The sequence below is a fragment of the Rattus norvegicus genome, chromosome 18 (genome assembly GCF_036323735.1).
Source record: "Rattus norvegicus strain BN/NHsdMcwi chromosome 18, GRCr8, whole genome shotgun sequence".
Classification (NCBI taxonomy): domain Eukaryota; kingdom Metazoa; phylum Chordata; class Mammalia; order Rodentia; family Muridae; genus Rattus; species Rattus norvegicus.
The window spans coordinates 73,725,498-73,748,895 of record NC_086036.1 but is presented as its reverse complement, the minus strand read 5'-3'; the positions used below and the strand labels follow the sequence as shown (position 1 = coordinate 73,748,895).

Here is a 23,398-nt window from a genome sequence, read left to right as displayed (position 1 = left end):
AGTGGGCAAGGGGCACTGAGAAAGGAGGCTAGTTTGCAGAGACAATGATATCTATTTTAATATATTTTCACAACTTCTCTTAAGCAATATGGTTGGGAAGGGGGATGAACCCAATCAATTGCATGTCAAAGAAAGAACAACCGGCCAACAGATTAGTTCCTGGTCAATTGGTCTGACTCTTAGGAAACATGTGTGTGATGGTTGGTATATGCTTGCCCCTGGGAGTGGCTCTATTAGAAGGTGTGACCTTGTTGGAGTAGGTCCCTCACTGTGGGTGTGGACTATAAAGACTCTCATCCTAGCTGCCTGGAAGTCAGCATTCTGCTAGCAGCCTTCAGATGATGTTGTAGAACTCTCAGCTCCTGCACCATGCCTGCCTGGATGCTGCCATGTTCCCACCTTGATGATAATGGACTGAACCTCTGAACCTGTGAGCCAGCCCTAATTACATGTGGTCCTTATATGAGTTGCCTTGGTCATGGTGTCTGTTCACAGCAGTAAAACCCTAACTAAGATAATGTGAAAAATAAGAATTAAAGGAGCTTTGTGGGGGAAAAAAGTTTATCAAAAGTCTATTCTTTTAAAAATTGTGTCTTTCCCCACCAGAGGTAGTTACTAACACAGCCTTCCTCTTAACTGACTGTGGTTTTGTCTGTGCATTTTTGGTCTTCTTTTTAGGATATGAATAGATGCATAGGATATCCTAGGCCCAGGATGCACCACAAAGATAGATATGAGGTTGCTTCCTGGTTGGTGTCAGTGGCTTTTAACTAGAAGAGTTCTGTGTCACAAGTGCTCATAGTAAAATATCTTCAGGAAATGCTCCAAATTGGGCACCCTGGGCCCAACTTCAAGGCAACAGTTATTAGACCAGAAGGCCATCACAGATGCATAGCCTATCTAATCACAAAGAATATACTGTGCTCTTTTTTTAATGATTATTACTTTGTTTGCCATGTCTGTATGTACATGGTATGCATGTATGTTCATAGCATGTAAGAGTCACGAGTACATGTGTGTTCACAAGCATATACAGATGCAAGGGCAAATGCATGTAGACACAAGAGTTTGATGGTGGGTGTCTTCTCTCACTTGAACCTAATACATACCAATGGGGCTAAACTTGCTAACCACCTTGCCCCAGGGATTCCCTGTGACTGCCTCAGAAGCACTGAGGACCGGGCAGGCTACTGCATCTGTCCTGCACTATTAACATGGGTGCTTGGCATCTGGCTCCCTATGAGTACACAGCAACTGCCATCTTCCCAACCACACTATATTCTTTTATCCTAGAACTCACATTTGTATGCCCACACAGGGTTCATTACTTCAGTGGTAGAAAAGAAAAACTGTAAGTACCCCAACTGGAAAGTGATTGACTGGTGCCTCTAGATTCATATCTGTCACACAGAACGAATGAAAACACCCAAGAAACAAGGAAGACTGAGACCTAGGCCTCTCCCCTTGGTATCAGCCCTTAGCACAGTCATGCTCAGGATGACAGAGTTTTAAAGGCTGATCTTCAAAAGCCTCTTTATTGCTAATGAAAAGGATTATCACTATGGTTGGAATTCCTATTGGTACCTGTGTGCAAGAGAATCTGACACTAGCTCAGCCCTTCCAGTTCACTGACAAAAGGGAACGCACACTTAGCTGGCCGAAAGCCATGCATGCTACTGTGCAGCCTGGTGGCCAGAGCAGGAAGGGACTGAGTACTTGTCATGGAGTGCCATGCTGCAGTAGGCAGCCACCGCAACAACGCCTCTTCTGTAGCTTTCCTATTAAATCGGAACTAAGTAGGAGGAAGGGCGTGGTCAAAAGGAAAGTGAGAGACACACCTCCTGTTAAACTGGCTGCTGGAGTTGAGGAGGGCCAGGTGAGCAGACAGGAAAATGTCTTAGACAGATTTCAGGTGTGGGAACAGAATAAGATGGTCCAGTCACCGGAGAGTCGGGGGCAGGGACCTGGAGGACCTGGTGGACAGCCGGTGTTAAGGTGGGACTGATCCTGAGGCACAACTGAGATGGTGAAGTCCTTCCCTCTCAGACTTTCTCATCACACGGGTAGGCAGTGGCATTTAACCTCATGGATCCACCCACTCAGAACTGGTCCTCAGCTACCACGGCCATTATTACACCCTGTGTAAACTATTTTAACTTAACGTGTTTAAATGAAACCTTCACGAATGCTACATTCAGAGTCTTGAAGAGCACCGGTCCTGTCTGTTCCACACAGCAGACCTTTAAGCGAACCTATCTTCCCTTTCACCATAACTTTGTTATGTAACTCACCAATGCTGCATAAGTCTGCACACTTTCCCACCACTAAAAATAGGTATGAGAAGCATGAAGGACTCCAAGACGCTGGAGAAAATAGATCAAAGCAGCATGGTGGGAGCCCCTCCGTTTCAGTAATTTTAATAAATCAAAGAAAAGTTGGCCAAAACATGTCCTTTCACACGGTTTTAAAGAAGTAGGAGGCCCTCCGTGGGTCTTTTCCACCTTTTATTTCTAGGAGTGGAAAAATTGTTCACTTGAGAATAAATCAATCCTGGGTCTAGCAAACACGCCCTTCAATACTAACAACAAAAGAGCCATTCATAAATCACTCCACTTCCTCAGGGAAGATCACTGGATGAAAAGCTGCTGCTGGACTGGAGACCACAGAAGACACGCCTCTCTCCTCATGAAACACACTCGGCCTCTCTAAGATATCTCCAGATAAACTACACCAGGCCAAAGACTCACAGACAGCTGGAAATAAATACCCAGAAAATTGTTATTAGGAAAATGAATACAAAATCTTTATAAATGGACCTTTTATATTTGAAATTTTTGACTGTAAAATGACTTTTTCCATGAAATTAATGTTTAGAAACTGATCTAGAACAAAATGCTCAATTAAGATCACGGATTCTATAATGACAGAGTCAGACAGAGTAGTGCACGTGGTCATTTAAAGTGAGGTGTTCCCGTCATTACCAACTCCTGTGGCGCACACTGCTTGTCTTCAGAAACAGTTAAAGCAGCACTGACTGAGAAACACCAGTCCCGGACACAGGGGGATATGAGGACTGGAGATGGAGCTCAGTGATAAAGCACTTGTCCAGCATGTATGAGGCCCTAGGTTCAATCCCAGGCAACACAACAATAGCAGTAACAACAACACTGAAAATTGGCTTTTGATGGACCATGATGATTCTAACCGAATGACGTAGCTGTGTTACCTGGAAAGTCTGTTAGTAAATGTGAACCTGTTTCTGTAACTCATTCTCAGTCTGTAAAAGTTTACTGAGCTACTGTAAGCAAGTGTCTCAGAAGTCTACAGTATGCAAAGGTCATCTAGGGTCACACATGCAACATCCTTCTGCTCTTCTAGAACGGGAGCCTGCGGCCAAGTAAGAGTCGAGTGGGATTTGTCCCTGAAGCATTAGAGTGCCTAAGACCAAAAGATAATCGTAAGCAAAGAACGAGTGCAGCTTACTAGAAAAAGCCTCACCACATCACTCATAGCCAAACGCTCTCTGCAGAGCTCCCTCAGGAGCCCAGGGAAGGCACCTGCTGACTGTGAAGCACGGTCAACACAGATATGAAGTCACTGAGCTCATGTGACTCGAAGCCTGCGGACAGCCACAGAGTTCATGACACACGCAGCATCACTGTCACGGCCTGACAAGACCGTGCCCGTGGTGCCCTAGACGGTATGGAGAGATGATACACACGAGTAAGGAAACTGTTCCCACAGAATCTGCCTGGCAGGGGAAGAGGAAAGGTGACTACGACACATTAAGTACAGGAGAGGTACGGCTCGTCAGTCTGACCAGAACAGACCTCTCACAATGCACGCTGCAGCAGTGGGTGTGAAGGCTAAGAAAGGCGTGTGTGGAACAGGACAGAAGCAGCAGGGTGTGCACCAGTGTGACCACGTGTATCTCAGAGTGGATAAAGCTCAGTGGCTAAACCCGGACTGCTTGAGAAATAGTCAAGAGTTTCAAAATGGGATTCTCTTGCTCTGTAAAAGGAAAATCAAAATGGGCTATAAAGGGCTGTAGACCTGGAGAGCCAATATGGGTTTAAAGCCCGGAAGTGTAGTCAGAGCTGAGACTAGAGAGATGAATGATGGAAGAATGAGTAATATGAGAGGGCTATTCGCAGGAAGCCTAGCATGATGGCTCAGACCCACACTGCTAAGCTACTGGGTACGTAGCAATAAACACAAACAGAAGGGAGTCACTTTAAATTGGCTCCACAGGTCAAAGCAATATATGTGGAAAGAAACTAGGTGGGAAGTAGGAGTGGGCTGCAGTGTGTGAGAAAAATGAAAACAAGGCTAGACTTTCCTCAGGAGAGCAGGACAAAGGAGGGACTGCTCAGAGCAAGGAGGAGGGACTGCAGGGAACAGGGAGGAAGGACTGCAAAAAACAGGGAGGAGGGACTGCACAGAGCAGAGAGGAGGGACTGCACAGAGCAGGGAGGACGGAGTGCACAGAAGAACTATGGAGAGCGGGAAAGAGGAAGAGTAGGAGAGACAGGCCTGGAGGGTAAAAATGAGATTGATGTAGGCAGACAGACATCTAGATGTAGAACTACGAAGTCCTTCCATGCCTGAACCCGAACTTCTTGGTTGTGAGTTTCCCTTTTATTCTACCATGCTCTTAGCTGTTAATGTTTAATATGATAAAACATAATTTTATCTTTGATTCCTAAAAATATCAACCAGAAAGTACTATGCAGAGACAATTAGGAGTGGTTCTATATTTTTTTTTCAAGTCTCGACTACAAGTTGGTTGCTCTCTCCATGTTTTAGCTCCACTGACACATCTGCATTTTTAGCAAATTTGCCACTGGAGACAATTCTCCACTTCTGGATTTTCCCAAACTGAATGACAGTCAGAGCACTGGACAAATGAGTACAGCCAGAGAAAACTAGAACTTCCCTTACAGGACTGGAATGTTTCTAGTGAAGTTATGGCCCCAGACATAGCCTCCACACCTGCCCCTGTGGACCCGTCATCCCCACCACCTTTACTCTACTGAGCCCTCGTGCCCTCCCTTACTGAGTAACATCAGCCGTTCTCTGAGAGAGGAAGGCACGAGCACTGTGTATGCTTGTGCTTACTCTACCACCTTGCTCACCTCCCTCAGCGGAAAGTCACTTCGAAAGTATTTTCACAAGAGATTCCTTTTCATCTCAAAATTAATACAACACCAGGTTACAAAAAACGTTCAGTTCAGGAGTTCTTACACACAAGACCATGCTCTCCTTTTCTGGAGATGAAGAGACAGTCAGTGTTGGCTTTGCTACTCCTGCCCTGCCTGGTGCTAACATTTACTGCAGACCCCGGCTGCTCACATGAGAGAGAGGCCTGCCCCTTACATCTCGGCGAGCAGAGGCAGGAGGATCTCTGTGTGCCTGAGGCCAGCCTGGTCTATAGCCAGGGCTACACACAGAAGCTCTATCGTGGAAAAAAAACAAAAAACAAAAACTCCAAGCCCGGAACTTCCTGTAAAGCAATAAGCTGGAATAAGCTGGAATAAGCTGGAACACTCAGTGTGGATCTGAGAAGGAAGGGGCGGGCATTTCTAAACTGGAATAAACTGGAACATTCAGTGTGGATCTGAGAAGGAAGGGGCGGGCATTTCTAAACTGGAATAAACTGGAACATTCAGTGTGGATCTGAGAAGGAAGGGGCGGGCATTTCTAAACTGGAATAAGCTGGAACATTCAATGTGGATCTGAGAAGGAAGGGGCGGGCATTTCTAAACTGGAATAAACTGGAACATTCAATGTGGATCTGAGAAGGAAGGGGCGGGCATTTCTAAACTGGAATAAACTGGAACATTCAATGTGGATCTGAGAAGGAAGGGGCGGGCATTTCTAAACTGGAATAAACTGGAACATTCAGTGTGGATCTGAGAAGGAAGGGGCGGGCATTTCTAAACTGGAATAAACTGGAACATTCAGTGTGGATCTGAGAAGGAAGGGGCGGGCATTTCTAAAAGATACTCAAGAATAAGTGGACAAACGGCTCAGCTCTCAAAGCTACCATGAAGTGTTATGTTCTGTATGCGAGTGTAGTCAGGCAGCAAGCACTCCTCCTCCAGATGTCCCTTTAGCAGCTCAGGTAACGCTGTAGAGGGTGAGGTACCCCTATGGAAATGAAGGTAACAACACACCCCTCACTGCACTGTTGGGAGAGTCCAATAAGACAGAAAACGTTTAGACAGTGAAGTTAAGTGCTCTCCAGGCTAGCTTGGGCTCAGGACCCATCCTGAACTAACGACATCTCAGAACCAACCTCTGTCTACACTGCTGGTGTAACAGCGACAGGTAGTTGAATTTTTTAAACAGATTGATACGTATTTCATGTATGTATTGGCAAGCTCTGCCCAAGTCTGTTTCCCTCGATTGTCCTCAGTAGCTACCATCAGCTTCAGCCCTGTCAGCACTGGCGACCACCTTCCCCATGTGAACCCTGACCTGGGGAATAGTAATCCCCAGAACACCTAAAACTAACTGATCTACACCGGACCTAACAGCAACACAGAAATCCACTCCACTATGTCGTCTAACTGCTCCCAAAGTAGCACCGTCAGAATGTTAAACTCAGGCGTCCTGGGAACGCTCCTCCTTTTGGACTCCTCACTAAGGATTCTCTGACAGGACACACCCGTCACCGACTGAGTCTTTTGTTAGCTTGCGAAACTGAAGACAATCTAGTTTGCTCTCTGTGTATTTTCGCTCTCATAAAACTCTAAAACTGGTCCGGACACAGGTCACGTGTTCTCCTTTGTATCTTTCGCAACAATATGCCAATATAAGGGGGCTCAATTAAAATCCCCTCATTATGAAGAAATGAAAGAACCTCACCTGAACTGTCACGACCGCTGCTCCTTGGCACTTCTTGCCACTGCTGCCTCTGCACTCCAGATGCAGGGTGGCCTGCTCTTCTCGGTTAACATACTGTTTGGGCATGGCCTCCAACAGCTCACCGTCCAAGGCAACCTGCTGTGACTCCCGGAGAGTGGCAGTTCTGAAGAGTAACCCACGTGGGAAAACAAAGTCAAGAAAGGCTATGTTAAAGTGATCAAGAGGCTGGGGTTAGAGAGGGGGCTCAGCTTCAATAGTACTGGCTGGTCTTCCTGAGGACCTAGGTTTAATATCATCAATACCCAGTATCCACATGGCAGCTCAGACCCTTCCATAGCTTGTAGTTCAGTACCACACATTACCACACATGCACACATGGATATAACATGACAGTAATATATTAGCAAATACTCATGTATGTGTATAACATATAATCATCAAATGCCTGAATCAAATGTAGCCAAAGAAAACTGTCAATAAAAGAAAAGACTCCAGGAACTTATAAAGCTAAGCTTGTGGGCTGGAGAGGTGGCTCAGTGGTTAAGAGCACTGACTGCTCTTCCAGAGGTCATGAGTTCAATTCCCAGCAACCACATGGTGGCTCACAACCATCTGTGATGGGATCTGATGCCCTCTTCTGGTGTGTCTGAAGACAGCTACAGTGTACTTATATATAATAAATAAATAAATCTTAAAAAAAAAAAAAAAAGCTAAGCTTGTTGTTAATAAAAGTCTTATCCACACACACTCCTCAAGTAAGAACCAAACCTTAAACAGTCGGCTCTTCTGTATGCGCCATGTAACTGAACAATGACTCCTGCCCTGTGACCAGGTACCTATGTCAGTTTTCTAAAACACTGAGGGAGAAGAGCAAAGCCTGACACAAGAATGCGAGCTTCATGCAGCCTGCAAGAGCAGCTCTGCAGTGTCAGACAGTGCTCTGAAAGGAAGTATGAAATGTCTGAGCCAGAAAAACCCCACAGGAGACATCTGAGACTGACAGCACAGGAGAGCGCCATAGAACATGAAATGAAAAGACGATGCCGGGACTGGAGAGGTGGGTCAGCAAGCACATGCACCACAGGATGGAGGACGCCTCTGGCACTGTATATACACTCTGTGCCCTGAGCTCTGGTCACAGTCGGACACTTGCACTGTGGTGAGTATCGAACCTTCTCCTGGATCGGTGTCGTGTCAAGAACGCTCCCAATTACCTCTGACTGGTGATAAAGGCTGCCCAGCCTACAACTAGGCAGAGGACACAGGAAGACCAGTTTCCCTGCCAGGGGTCCCAAGAGGAGAAAGAGGTGGCTATGAGGCAAAGGTCCAGAAGGGTTGTGATGAGCAGGTCACCATGAGGGCACACATGGAGCAGTGCAAGCCAGAGTGAGACTCAAACTGCAAGTCACTCGGGGCCCGTGGCTGAGAAGCAGATAGCTTAGAGGGCTGGGAGATATGGCTGTCGGCCAGGCGCAGTGCTGCAGCCTGACAGTAAACTTAACAGCTTTTGTCAGTCACTTGGGAGCTAGAACTGGAACAGACAAAGCTTTCACACTTGAATTACAGCGACAACTGCACTTCCACAGCACCCACGCTCAGCTCCCAGGACCCATTTGAGGTGGCACATAACTGCCTGTAATTCCAACTCCTGGGAATCCAACACTTCTGGCCTTTGTGGGGCTTGGGTTTCGATGTTCACACCCACATGCAGAAACACACATGTATATGAAATGTTTAAAAAAAAAAACCACAAAACCCAACAGACTTGTCACAACTCAGTTGAGAGTAAACTACTGGACTTGTGCAGAGGCAAGAACGCTGATGAGAAGCCAGCCCATGACCAAGGTCATCAGGGCTGACAAAGCCACAGCAGAAAGTACAGTTCTCCCGTCCACGTCTTACCTGGCCTGCTGCTGCAACAGATTCAGGTCTGCGCACATCAGCTGGGTGGCATCCTTCTGAGCCAGCAGCACGGCTGAGGAAATGAGTGGCACAGGAGGCCTCATGGGGTGCAGAACAAGAGGAGGATGCGGAGCCTCATGCCTCTGTAGGTTACTTAGGACCCTTTCTTTAGCTGAAAGAAAAGCCACACTCAGTCACAGATACCAACGGGTGGCAATGCATTAAGTAGATAAAGCCGTAATCTGTGAATTCTGAAAAGAGCGTTAAAGACTTTCAGAATAGCTCCTTAATCAGAAGGCACTTAAATGGATGGGTAAGCATGTGGTTCTTCTGAGTTCTGAATAAATCCCACAAATCTAATAATAGGCTACTAGGAGGTAGGTAATCAGGAGCACAGCTGAGAGAGAGATCAGTCCATCAACTGCTGATTACACAAACATCAGTAGTCCAACACCAAGAACTAAAATTTAAAAAGGGCACCCCCCAGTGGCTCGTGGGTCCCTGTTCCATCTCACCAGTGGGGTGTGAACTCTGCTCAGGCAGACTAAACGCAGAGCGCTAGGCTGCATTTCACCCTGTGCCAGCATCAGGCAATAGGCTAAGGCTGATACACCTCTCAGTGGGCAGAAAAACACAGCCTAGGATGAGGACCCCGGCATGGCTGGGAAATGATGCGGGCTGAGGCCAAAGCTGGGGTTCCATAACTCCTGGGCATTCAGTCATCACTGGAAACCGCGTGTCCCCCACGGCAGTCCCTGATGAGAGACAGTCCCGGCTTATCCACATTGCTCACTGGTCGTAGTAGAAGACAGACGCATAGCACTTCCTCAGGGTAGACCAGAGATCAAAGGCCTTTCTCAGGAAGGGATGTCCAGGCCCGGAAGCCTCGGCTAAGCCCTCAGGGCCCATCCAGACAGCTCGTTAGCATGGAGAACTCTGTTCTGTGCTGAGTGACCAGTGCCCACGCCCTTTATACAGAGATTTGTGATCATGGGTTCTAGGCCAGGAGTCTGGTAGAGAGTAGGTCAAACCCGCCATCCTCAGGTGGGTGCCAGGGTTTCTGAGCCCACTCGACCTTACCAAGTTCCGTGGCAGACGTGACTCTCGCTTAGACTGGACTGGCCGTGACTGATTTCTTACACCCACTTTTGCCTTTAGCTTCCTGATGTGATTTAGTAAGAGTTGCTGGGGTTGGGGATTTAGCTCAGTGGTAGAGCGCTTGCCTAGCAAGCGCAAGGCCCTGGGTTCGGTTCCCAGCTCCAAAAAAAAGAAAAAAGAAAAAGATAAGTTTCCTGTGGGCTGGAGAGATGGCTCAGCGGTTAAGAGCACCGACTGCTCTTCCAGAGGTCCTGAGTTCAAATCCCAGCAACTGCATGCTGGCTCACAACCACCTGTAATGGGATCCGATGCCCTCTTTGGTGTGTCTGAGGACAGCTACAGTGTACTTATATATAATAAATAAATTAATCTTTAAAAAAAAAGAGTTGCTGATGAGTAGATATGTATTTTGAGGATTGAAGGTACATATGGCTGATTTTTATATAAAAATTTATATTTGTGATTTTTTAAAAGATTTTTACAAGATTACTTTTAAAGACAAATAATAAAATAATTACTTCTTTCTTTGTAACTGCAAATTGCTACTTGCCAAGTAAGAGAAACTGGCTAAGAAAACTACCTTGGTTGCTCACTCTTCATTAATCTATAGCAAGTTGCTTGGTTATGAATGGACGTAGTCTTTTTTAAGAATAATTTGCTTTCTTTACCTGAACTATGTAATGTTAATTCTTGTAAAGGCAGTGGAACACACACTGTCTTTTCATATCATTCACTAGAAGAAATCTAGAATGTAATCCCATTGTAAGTAAATAGTGCTTGAAAGGTTTTGCTGGGATATATTTATAAGTGATAGAAGAAATAAAAAGTGTTGTGGCTGGCACCCTCTCCCGTTCACCAAGCTTCCTTCCATCCACCAGCTGTGTGCACTTAAGTATGTATCTGTGGAACACCTGGAGCCTGCTTCCTGCGGCTTTGCTCTATGAATTCTGTGTGTGAATGTATATATGTCTGTCTGTAGGTCTATATGCCTGTATGTATGCATGCATGGATATCTGTGTATATGGACTCTGCCTTTTGTTTCATCCGTTTAGAGAGAGAGAATGTAACAGAGAGAGAGAGAGAGAGATTGATTCATTGATTGATTGATTTTTCTCTCTTACCTTTTCTTTCTCACTGGCCCCAAGGAGTTACAAGAGTTAGTTTCTCTGATGGTCACAGACAGAGCCAGCCCAGTAACTTAAGCTCTGTTCCCTCAGGAAACAGTCTGCTAAGCAGCTTCTCTCATCACTGCCTTTGGCAGCCGCCCCTGTAGGTATCTGGATCCACCCTGGTCAGCGGCTCTAAACACCGACCCCAATGGCTGCCTGCCTCAGTCACCCACCATGTGGGTGCCAAAGCCAGTCATTGGCATGTGGGTAAGCTGAAGGCAGCTTTCAAATCCTCCTCTGTTCCTCTCCAAAGAGCTTTTCATATGTGTACATACAGATTTTACAATCACAAAACTATTTCTGGGAGAAAAACAAGGAGAGAAATGTTGGAATTTCAGAAAGTGTTGGTGCCTTAGATAAAACTGTTCAACAGATGTGAACTCAAGCCAGAGAGGACCTTTTGTTCCTTAACTGACAAGTAGACTGGGGCAATTGAAATAAAGCACATCCTTGCCTCTCCACTGATCACCTCAATGGTTCAGTACACTGTAATCATAATATGTTAACAATAATTTACAATGTTGTTATATGTCTTACATTGTAAAAATATATTCCACAATTAATATTAAAGATAAACAGATACAATTTTTCATGTTTTAAAATTGGGCATATACAGCAACTGTAGGTTAAATGGCCTTTGTTACCTGGCCTGACACATTAACTTATAATTTAAATGCACAGTCTTTCTAGAAAAATCAATGCAAGAAACAAGCAGCCTTTAAAGAAGCACGCCTGTAACCCCAGTACTCAATGGCCAGAGGCAGGGGGATCTCTGTGAGTTCCTTTTGATCTAAGACAGCAAGTTATGGCCAGCCAGAGGTACACAGTGAGACCAGATCTCAAAAAGAAAGGGAGGGAGGGAGGGAGGGAGGGAGGGAGAAGAGGAAAAAAGAACCTAAAGCCTTTCTATCCCATGGTAAGGCCCCAGATTGGCTATATTTAAAGCATTGAAAAGAACTAAGTCCTGGGTGGGAGCCCTCACTTTCAGTGGCAGACAGATGTGTGGTTAGGTCTGGGCCAATGAGGATTAACTAGACAATCTATGGGCACCTTCTTGAAGCAACTCTTTTATGGAGACTTCCTTCCTGCTGCTGCAACGTGTAAGCAAAGAGGACAAGGTGAGCAGTCATTAGATTTGGAGGTAGAGTCACTTACAGGACTGTGAGGCAGCAAGAGAAGGGAACCGAGCTTCACGCATCACCAGGCCATCCTACTGCTCTGAGCCGCCTGCCTCTAAACTTCCTTCATGAAAGATAATTCATCACCAATCTTGTTTATGCCATTCAGGGCTTGGGTTCTATCCCTTAGTGGCAGACAAGTAAAAATATACATCTGTTTTTCCCTAGCAACTTAAACAATGTATTTTATTTTTATTTTTATAACTTTTTTTCAAACAGGGAACTCTTAAAGAACAATTCTCATTGGAGAGATAAAGTGTGGAAACCTTAGCCTTCATTAACGCCGATTCAAGCACTCTTTCTTTCAAAGGGTTGATGTCATAGTACTCACCCAGCAAAGGGTCCGTGAAATCCAGCTGGGTTGAAGAGCTGCAAGGCACAGAATGGGACTCGAGCTTGGCCTGTGTCCACAGAGCAACTGTCTCCTGGAACTCATGCTGGATGCGCTCCATATTCGCGTACTCCATCCACAGGTCCTGGGTGGGACAAGCACTCACACTGAGCAGATGAATCATAGGCTCACACATCACAGCTATGAATTTAACTCAGTGAGACACTCAGTTACAGCGAGAAGCTCCTCGAGGCTTCCAGCATTAGTGTGAACGGAACTGCAAAGAACTACCAACAATCTTAACACTAGTTACAAAATTTGTTGCCTATACACCATGACTAGGAAAAAAACTGCTGAACGGCCCACTATATGTATATTAATGAACTGTATCAATGTACTAGTTAAATAGTATATTAATACACATACTACTAAGCTACTAAATTATATACATTATAAAATATATAAAGAAAATAAAATATAGTTTAAAGTGAGATTTTAAAATAAATGTAGAAGCTAGAGAGACTGCTCAGCAGTTAAGAATGTGTGCTGTTCATGCAGAGGATATGAGCCCAATTCCCAGCAGCCACGTTAGAGGCTCAAAGCATCTGTAACTGTAGCCTCCGGCCTCAGTGCAGAATAGAATACACACAGACATACCCACCCCTCAGACATACACATACATTTAAAGTAACTAAAAATAATAAATGATATCTTTAATAGGTTTTTTAAAAACATAAAGATACTGAAGGTCAACATGGCAGCTCACGCCTGTCATCACTGCTCTCAGGAGGTTAAAGCAAGAGCACTAGCTGCAAGTTCAAGGCTTCTGGGCTACACAATGAGCGGCAGTCCACCTGAGCTACAGAGCAAAACAATGAATGAATCCATGAGTGATAAATTAATCTGGATTAAATTAAGCCAGATTAAATTAATGCAAATTTATAAAAAAATATGGAAGACAAAAATATATTAAGCTACTCTACAAAATAAGTTTTGCTGTTATGTAACATCAGCAGAACTCAGAGTGAGAGAACACTGTGGACAGCAGTAGCCAGTCTCTTCAACAAACTGTGAAAGGAAACAAACAAAGGGGAGGACTCGGGTTCAGCAGACTCATCCACCACTCTCAGCTGTGGGGACCGAGTCAAACTGTAAACATAAACAGACACTCCAAGGCCAGCGTGATGGCAGCTGTCCAGTGCACTCTTGCTCTTGCAGAGGACCCACGTTTGTTCCCAGCACCCATGTGGCAGTCAACAACCATCTGCAACTCCACGGCTGTACAGACTTAAATGCAGGTAAGACACTCAGACACAGAAAATTAAAATCCAAATAAATAACCTTAACGGTATTTATAAGATCACTGGAATTTACAGGTTCTAAGTCTGGGTCGACAGCTGCCAAACTCAGCCCCTGGATGAAAATACACTGGACAGAGGCCTTTTTTCCTGCTTTTCTGCCTCCTCCCCCGAGGCTGGCTACAGAAACTCAGAGAAAACGGACTAGGAGTTAGGGCTAAAAAGACTTAATACAGTTGTGTCTGCCAGGCAACCTAAAAAGACACACAGGACAATCAGAAGCAGGCAGTGACAAGGAAGTCTCTCCATCACCTCCTGAGCCTAAGATCGGACGGAGCTCATCCCTGTGCCTCTCATGGTAGAGTGTGCCTAAGTGTTTAGTTGGTCACAGCTCAAATGGGAAAGGACACAGCAGGACAAAGGCTATGTTCCTCAGACTACAGAAAGCTCTAGAACAAGTGTGGGGCTCAGGTACGGCCATTACATCAGGACACTTACGAGAAAATATCCTGTCAGATTTGTATATGCACTGACCAGAATGACTATTGTGACACCCACCCCTTGAGTAAGCAGTTTACTATTGGGTGATGACTACAGCTGGTTCAATTTCCATTTAGAAATGTTTTTCAGACGGCATTCTCATAGTTTTACCTGCTGATTCTGCATCACTTTTGCTAGCCTGTAAACATCATAATGCTTTGGCAAGGAAGGAATATAGATATCCCCTTTCTGAAAATTTTCGTCTTCTAGCCATAATATATACACATTGAAGAGCCTAAAAGATAAAAACACAAGTGCATAAAATGTAAAACGATATGCAGACAAATGGAGTTTCTTACATTGCTAAGAACTCTGGTACTACCCTGTGAGAGTGAAAAAGGCTCCATGAAGAAATGTGTCTAGCAGCCACCGCCTCGCCTTGCAAACTCACACATCATTAAAACAGGATTTGGAACCTGCTTATGCAAAGATCTGAATGGGGCTGAGCGCCCTGCTCCGGATGTGGGAATAGACAGAGACGGTCGGAGGAGTGCTTATACCACAGCCTAGCCACTCTGAGCTCAGAGCTTTGCAATCCTGTTCAAGACAAACATGGTCGGCCTCAGTGCTTGGAAAATACCCAAAGCTAGTTTCCACCTGACTACAGGCACGTACCAGCTTAACAGCAATGGCTACCCTGTCTCAAGGAAACCATAAATAACATTGTGGATCTGTGTACCTTGCTCTCATTAAAAAGGAACATTTTTAAAAGCTGGGCTTACAAACTGTCTTTATTTTAAATGTTTTAACAGTCTATTTCTGTTTTGCTTTGTCAAAGACTACAGCTAGCTATTAACTAACATCACTGGTATCCAAGGCATTGTTTAAAAAACAACACAGAGAAGTCGTTGGCAGGCACAGATGACCAAAAAACAGCCTGTAGTAGCTCTGGTCAACAAAGTGGAAAATTACAGTGGAAAGACACAGACAAGGCCCAATATGTAGACATAGATAGATAGATAGATAGATAGATAGATAGATAGATAGACAGACACGTGTGTGTGTGTGTGTGTGTGTGTGTGTGTGTGTGTGTGTGTGTGTGTGTGTACTTTTTTCTCTTCTCGCTCCTTTCTCAACAAGATGGATGGCTACTTTCAGGGAATTGAAGAGAGGAAGCGGGAGTACCAAAGACCTAAAATGTTCCAAGAAAAAACCTTCTAGTAAAACTGGTAAAAAAAAAAAAAAAAAAAAAAGGGAGGGGGGCAAGGAATGGGGGGTCCTTTAATCACTCAGGACACAAGCTGAGATAAGCCCTAAGGATCCAGGGTCAAGGCAAGCCTGAGACCTGAGTCTCTTCACTCACCAAGGTATTGTGCAGTTGAGGACAATGCCTGACAGCCATTTTTATGCGGTCTTGCTCTAAGACAGCCATTTGTACTAAGTTAAATGCACAGGCAGAAGCCATGGTAAGCAAGCCTGGCTCACTACAAAGTTCCAATCACTGAGGGACATGTGAATCTATACCTGGATTAATTAGGATGGAGTTCTGTAAACAGCCATTTAGAAGGCTCTGGTGTTACATGCCTGCTATGACCAATTTGCTTTGGCCTCCTCCTTTTCTCACACTGAGGAGGGGGAAGGGTGTCACAGCCCTCTGCATTATCACTCAGACTCACTCAACAGATGTCTCCAGCAGCACCTTCCACATAGACTCTAACGATGAGAGCTCATGTAGGCTCTGTGTCAAAACCAGGGGCGGCTCTAGTGCAGTGTCTGTGCACAAACAGCAGCAGCCATCTTACCTCACTAGCTCCCTGTGCAGTTCTGGGGAAGTCAGGAAACCAGGGGTGCCAGCCTGCCGCTCTGGTGTCCCTTCACTGCCCTCTGCTGGAACACGGAGGGCCTTGCTTGCAGCATAGTGGAAGTCAGCCACCTCTGTCAGTCGTCTCTTCATGTCTTTCAACAAATTGACATGCGAGGGACTTTGAAAAAACCTTCTTCCAATACAACCATCCACAGGTAACCTTAAAAAAATGTAAGCAGAGCTTATAACCTTTGAGCAGAAATTGCTCTGAGAGGCATAACACAGCGGTCAATGAGCAAGTTCCCTTTTTGTACCTCAGAAGTTATTTTGAGGAACCAAACAGATGATGAACAGAGTTCCTCTCAACTGGCTCTGTTTTCACAGTTCTAATGACACACAGTCAACCATGGTATAAAAATACCAAACAGAAAATTCTAGACATAAGCAGTACGTGTGTCTGTCTGTCTGTCTGTCTAAAGTCTGTCTGTCTGTCTAAAGTCTGTCTGTCTGTCTAAAGTCTGTCTGTCTGTCTGTCTGTGTGAAGGAGCATGCATGCCATGGCATTAGCGTAGAAGCCAGAGGACAGCTTTCAGGAGTTGGCTTGCACAGCAGGTCCTGCTCCTCCAGGAGCCATCTTATCACAGAGCACTGTTCTGCTGAGCTCGTCACTACTGTACCACCAGAGTGCACTGCCACAGCTGTTTATCAGATTACTACTTGTTGCTGTTTATCTCTTACTATGCCGAATTTATAAGCTCAATTTTTATCACAGGTATATATGTAGAGTTTAGTACCAACTGAGGCTTCAAACATCCACAGGGCATCTTGGAATGTATCCCTAGAGAGAAGAGAAACTACCACGTGAAAGTGGCCCTGAAGAGACTGAAACCACACAAAGGCAGGACATCAGCACACCTCGAGAATAAAGACAGTCTCTGTTTTTGAAGAATTTGAAATCTAACAGAAAATAGATGTAACAAAAGGACAGCATTTTTCTTTATGTTTCGAAGGAGTGAAGGAAAGGAATGGGGCTGGGAATTGAGTAGGGCCTGAAGAGCAGTGCTGAGTATCAGTGCACAGCTTCCACAGGCTAGACCTTGCGCCTCAGTAGAACCTCTGCCTCCCCATGCACAGCCCGAGGGCTACATGCAATGTCATGACTCTTCATTGGGTCCCTTGCATAGGCCCCAGAGAGGTCATATATGTAGCCTCAGTCTGGAGCAACTTCTCTCCCTATACACCTCTAGAGGTTCTCTGCTGAACCTTGCCCAGTTCCCACGTGCTGTCCTTGACATATTAGGAGCAGAGGAGGGTAAAGAGAAATTGCCACAAGATACACCAAACTCCATTAAGATCAAGTCTAATAATTATTGAAAACAGAGGATCCTAGCTATGACAGAAGAGAATGACTAACTCACATTCCACAGCATACAGATAGGAGTGAGCTGCCAGAAACTTACTACAGTATTGGGTACCATACCCATATTGTGGTCCTGGGCGATGGAGATACAGGAGGAAGAACTTCTGCCAAATGAGTGGCAGAAGAGGATGATCAGCAGGTGTGACCAGAGCCTGGTGGGCCCAGCGGTAAATCAGCAGCCGCTGCAGGGACGGGACGATGGGCAGCTTCAGCTGGACCTGGGCTTTCTACAAGACAGCAGAGCCTTAGCAACCCCCAGACAAATGCAATCCAAGTCACTTTGCTCTTGCTAAGTTAAACATTTTGCTTTTACTTCAGTAAGAAAAAGACATTAAGACATTTTCCAAGTCTACCTGACATTTTAACCTCTTTGGCAGCAAGAACGGGGCCCAGCTTTCTCTGTGAAGATAGTCCAAAGACCCCAGAATAAAAGCCTACATGCAGAGTCACCCAAAGCACTGGGGATAGGGCTCAGCCGAAAGCACTTGCTTAGAGACTCTGGGTTCAACTGCAGTAGTGTGATAGGTCATCCTTAACTGTGTGATAGGTCATCCTTAACTATGTGATATAGGTCATCTTTAACTATGTGATAGGTCGATCATCTTTAACTATGTGATAGGTCATCTTTAACTATGTGATAGGTCATCTTTAACTATGTGACAGGTCATCTTTAACTATATTGGAAATTGGAGGATAGCCTGTGAATACCTGAGACCCTGTCTCAAACAAATGGAAAAAAATCCTAGATTCTCATGTCTACTTCTGAAATTCCTTTGCATATAAAACACTATACTGTCTTTGGGTCATGACATGGATGTGGCATTATTGAACCCACATCAGCTATACCTGCACACATTTGCACAATAGGTCCAACAACATACTATCATGGAGGGAAGAGAGGTTCCTAAGGCCCAACCCTCCTTGTGGATAGAGGCGAGAAAAAGAAACTTGGGGTTTTTAGCCCCCTCTCCCGCTTCAGTTGAATAGCCACTAGCAAGGTTAAGTAAACCTAATTAAACTCGCTATGTCGTGGGTAGATAGAAGGAGAGAAGAGGAAGAGGAAGCAGCTGGGAAGTGGCAGGATCCGCAGGACAGGAGAGGAGAAGTCATGGGAGGGGTATTATCGAATATAGTCTAGGCACACATGAAATGTTAGGGTAAAGCCCTTATAGCTGCTGCATACGCTAGCAAAAACTTAAATAAAATCGTAACTTCATAGAGCAAAGCAGTCAAATGGTTGACAAACCAAAGTGAACCTGTCAGATTTTCCCAACCTCAAAACCTAGATTTTAATAGGGCTTCTAGGGAGTGAAGAATCCTGACAGGCTCTGAAACCTGAAAGCAGTCTCTATGACAGCTCCAGAAATTACATCACCGTTACATCAGAAGCTTTAGTCCGGCCCGTTTCACAGACTGATCATCGAGACTTTTTAAAAGAAATTCCTCATTCCAATGCAGGCTCAGAGACTCAAAACCTCTAAAGCAAGCATCAGAAACCTGATTTGTAACAGGTTTTAACAAGGGGTTCCAGATACACATGGGACACAAGGGTAACAGCAACCCTACATTCAGACCAGGAGCATACTCCTCCATCGCAGGGTGGGGATCTGAGAAGCCAGCACGCCCTTCAGCTATAGGAGGATTGAGAAGCTGAACAGTGACTGTGCTTTCTGAACCTTCACAGTAGAAAACAAGGAGTTAACAGGCTACAGTGAAGGGCTCAGCTAAGAGTGTAGGACGCGCCCTGTAACTCAGGCTACTGTACCTTTAGAGCTTGGTCAGGGCTAAAAGCATTTATAACCAATTCCCTTTCAACAACTCTTCGGAGCTGAGAGTCCTCTTCAAAGATGGATTCCATGTTCAACACAGTCCATGCAAACCAAACCTGTAACACCAAACAAAGGGGACTAAAAGAAGCCACTAGTTCCAACTGATAATGTCCTGTTCACAAGTTGGGCCATTTTCTAGGGCTGAAGGTATGGCTCAGTGACACAGCGTTGCCTAGCATGTGCAAGCCCCTGGACTTGGTCTATGGCACTGAAAAACACACACGTGCAGATCTTAAGCAACAAATACTGAGCTTCCTAAGCACTTAACGTGTGTCTATGTTCTTGTCACGTGTATACAATCAAGACAAAACAGGAAACAAAGAAATGCTAAATAATTCTACAGCAGTGTTTCTCGACCTTCCTGATGCTGAGACCCTTTAATATGGATTCACACAACTCATGTGTGACCCCCACCCATAAAATTATTTCATTACTACTTTTTTTTTTTAAAGATTTATTTAAGGGTTGGGGATTTAGCTCAGTGGTAGAGCGCTTGCCTAGCAAGCACAAGGCCCTGGGTTCGGTCCTCAGCTCCGGAAAAAAAAAAAAAAAAGACAAAATAACAAAAAGATTTATTTATTTACTTAATGTATATAAGCACACTGTAGCTGTCTTCAGACACACCCAACCCCATTACAGATGGTTGTGAGCCACCATGTGGTTGCTGGGAATTGAACTCAGGACCTCGGGAAGAGCAGTCGGTGCTCTTAACCGCTGAGCCATATCTCCAGCCCCTTCATTACTACTTTATTACTGTAATTTTGTTACTGTTATGAATTGTAATGTAAATATCTGTGTTTTCTGATAGTCTTAGGAGACCTCTGTGAAGGTCTCCTAAGATTTGACCCCTCAAAGGAGTCAGGACCCACAGTTTCAGAGCCACTGATCTAGGGGGAAAATGATAAGAAATGCATTTGGTGGTAGAGTGCTGTACCAGAGAATGTTCTAGAGTTAGGCAAAAAAGATGGCCCTTCAGAGTCTCAGTGAAGCAGAAAAGCAGAAGTGGAGGGATGGGCATCAGTCTCAGCAGCAGTGAGGAACTGCTGTCCGCTCAGTCCCAGGAGCACCAGCTATAGACTGAAGGATGTTATTACTGGCTTAAGAGACAGACATGGCCTTATGCCACATCAGATCGGCAGTAATGATGAAGCCACTGCTGCTGTCTCTTCTGACAACAGCAAGGCCAAAGCCCAGTGAGTCCTGACTAAGATCTGTTCCAAGTGCTTCACATACAGGTTCAACTACATTCTTCTGACTCATCCGACTCTGAGGAAACTCAAGACAGAAAGCAGTAGCCCAGGCACAGGGCTAGCAAATGACAGAATCAGTATGAAGCATGGGCCACCTGCCTTAACACCCACCCTTGACCTCTCTCCTCTCAGCCCTGACCTAACCTCAGTAAGGATGGTAACAAAATTAAAATTTACAAAGAGCATAAATGGTCCTCAGTAGGCTTCATACCTGTGTGGACGTGGACAAGCCCTCCACGAAGGAAGGAGTAATGTTTCCTGCCACAATCCAGTTCACCAAGGAAGAGAGTAGACTCCGGTCACAGTGGTAACCCAAAGCATTCTACATCAGGGAGAAGATGAGCAACAGAGTCTTTGAAAGGACTTCGGCTCTACCAAGGGTATCAGCAGTTACCTCTACACTTGAAGATTCCAACAAGACACAGACTTCATGATGTTGCTGAATTCAGTTTACTCAGAATGGTTTTCTGTTCATCAGAGAACTCATCTGCGGTTTTCTTTATCATCTAAATGTTCCTGCTGTCAGGGTAACACTGGCTCACAGAATGAGTCTGGCAGCACCTTCCCTGTGACCGTATGGAGGCCACTGCAGTGAGTTCTTTAACGTTCCAGCAGAATTAATTCAGCAGTGACCCAGTCATGAGCAAAGTATGTGATATACATGTATGAAAATGCCATGACAATGTACACATACTAACTGAAAAAGGATTTCAAGGGTAGGGCTGTGGAAACGACTGTCGGCTGCAGCAGTCCCGGGCTGCACACAGGACAGGCACTGAGAACTGCAGGCCCTCCACAGTGTGCTCCTCTGTGCCTTCTCTGGGATCTGTGCAGTGGACTACGACCTCCGAGAGAAGACAATACTAACATGTGACTTAGTTTAAAAAGAAAAGAGCTGCCACAGACCATTACCAGGAACTGTATATTTATAAGACCCTTTTAACAGCTAGTATTTAGCCAATGGCTGAAACTAATTTCCTTAAAGTTACCTTGTGCTGTTGGTAGAGCAATTTTTGAACACAATCTTCCTGCATCAGCTGAAAAGCAGTCTTACACAAATGGTCCATGAGAAAGAGTATGGACTGTTCTCGGTACCACAGATGCTGGCTTATGAGAGCCTGGACCCAGAACTCCAACACAGCCACAGGACCTACTTCATCCGGCTGAGTGCTCACACATATGTGTGCCTAGGAAGAAGCAGCTCAGGTGATGTGAAAGGTCAACACCCACCCTCCCTCCCACTGTTAAAGCATGTTCAAAATGCTGTGTGCTCCCATGTGTCCCCTGTACCAAGAGACTGGAATACCCACACCGTAAGGGCTAAGACCACCAGTTCTGTGAAGAGGAGAAGTATCTTGAGAGATTGGTAATGACCCTGACCTGGATCATGCTGTTGAGAAGTTTCACATTGTCTCCATGGATGGCTCCTGTCAGATGATGTGCCACCCTGTGGGTGACCTGCTGGGTGACCCCCTGAGGAACACCACTGTCCAAGTGTAGGAAGAGGAGAAGGTTCGACAAAAACCTGCGGGAGCACAAAGGACCTCACACATATCTAATCAGGCAGAATTGCCACCAGCTCTGTGTGGGTTTTGCTTGCTTGCTTTGTTTTCCTCTTGCTGTTTTGATACAGGTTCTCATGGATCCCGCTCGCCTCTAACTTCTATGTTGCTAAACTGCCCTTGAACACCAGAGCTCCCAGAATGCTGGGATTGCAGAGAAGAACCACACAGCAGACTTGGGGCAGTGTGTAGATGGTGTCTAGGAATGGATCTAGGACCATGAGCATGCTAGGCAAGTGTTCTCCCACTGAGCTATATGCCCAGAGTCTTTTCATTACCAGCAGACAATTACTTTGAGGAAACAGAAAAATATTACATTGGTTCCATTTTTAGAACACAGTGCTATTTAGGGATTCTGATAAATTTTCAAGGATTTCAAGAAGATAAAATCTTCATATTTAATGTATGTTAAAAGGAATTAAATTTCTCTATAGCACTGTAATGAACAGGTCAACGTCATATAAATACAGACAAAAAGGGTGCTGGAAGAAAATACCTTAAAATATCATTGTCCCCTCCATGTCTTAGGCTTCTAGGCAGAAACTTCGCTAAGCTCTGTAGTTCCCAATCTTCCCTAAGTGTGCAGGATGCTGATTGTAATGTTTTTAAGTATCCCTAACTCTTTCTACTAAGATCAAGTCTCCAGGCATGTGGGATGCATTTGTAATTCAGCCTCCTCAGGAACTGTCAGCAGCGACTCTGGGGGACACTGGACCCAGAGCATTCGCTGAGGAAACTGACACTGCCCCTTACCCTACGCACACTGCCTGCCAGGTCTACTGATCTTCCCCTCTCACTGCTCTCCGCCGAGCCCCAGATGATCAACTCCTGCCTCCCGGACAGGTCATCTCTTCCCTCTTTCCCATTCACTGTGTCCGCCCACAACCTGTGGGCTACACAAGCAGTATGTTCAGGTACTGTCACAATTGCTGCTACACGGGAGGAGCATTATTCCAAGACTCTCAAGGAAACACTGCTCTTGTAAATACTAATAGGCTTTCTAAGACGTTCTAAATTCAGTGAGATAGGAAATACCTTTCATAACAAATAAAATTAGAATCATTGATCTAAACAACACTCATCAACTACGTTCTAAATCAGAGTGCAGAAGTTTTCACCCTCATAAAGAATAAAAATAAATTATTTAAACAAATAAAACTAAGCAAATAAATAAATAAAAACAATAAAAAAAAATCCACCACTCCTG

The 23,398-nt window shown here is 45.0% G+C and overlaps 1 protein-coding gene across 5 annotated transcripts in view; it reads right to left on the bottom strand.

Moving 5' to 3' along the window:
- Epg5 (ectopic P-granules 5 autophagy tethering factor) overlaps positions 1–23,398 on the bottom strand; it is a 97,589-nt gene that overhangs the window by 27,799 nt on the left and 46,392 nt on the right. For all 5 annotated transcript variants that reach the window (XR_597059.4, XM_063277498.1, NM_001427613.1 and 2 more), the window contains 10 exons: positions 22,010–22,154; positions 21,619–21,816; positions 20,841–20,951; positions 19,316–19,435; positions 17,611–17,777; positions 16,129–16,350; positions 14,498–14,621; positions 12,549–12,693; positions 8,773–8,944; positions 6,871–7,033 (listed from right to left, as the gene is read on the bottom strand). Coding sequence is in view for 4 of the 5 variants with exons in the window: in XM_063277498.1 (XP_063133568.1) it covers positions 6,871–7,033; positions 8,773–8,944; positions 12,549–12,693; positions 14,498–14,621; positions 16,129–16,350; positions 17,611–17,777; positions 19,316–19,435; positions 20,841–20,951; positions 21,619–21,816; positions 22,010–22,154 (1,567 nt within the window). In the remaining variant the exon portion in view is untranslated. The remainder of the gene's footprint in view (positions 1–6,870; positions 7,034–8,772; positions 8,945–12,548; positions 12,694–14,497; positions 14,622–16,128; positions 16,351–17,610; positions 17,778–19,315; positions 19,436–20,840; positions 20,952–21,618; positions 21,817–22,009; positions 22,155–23,398) is intronic.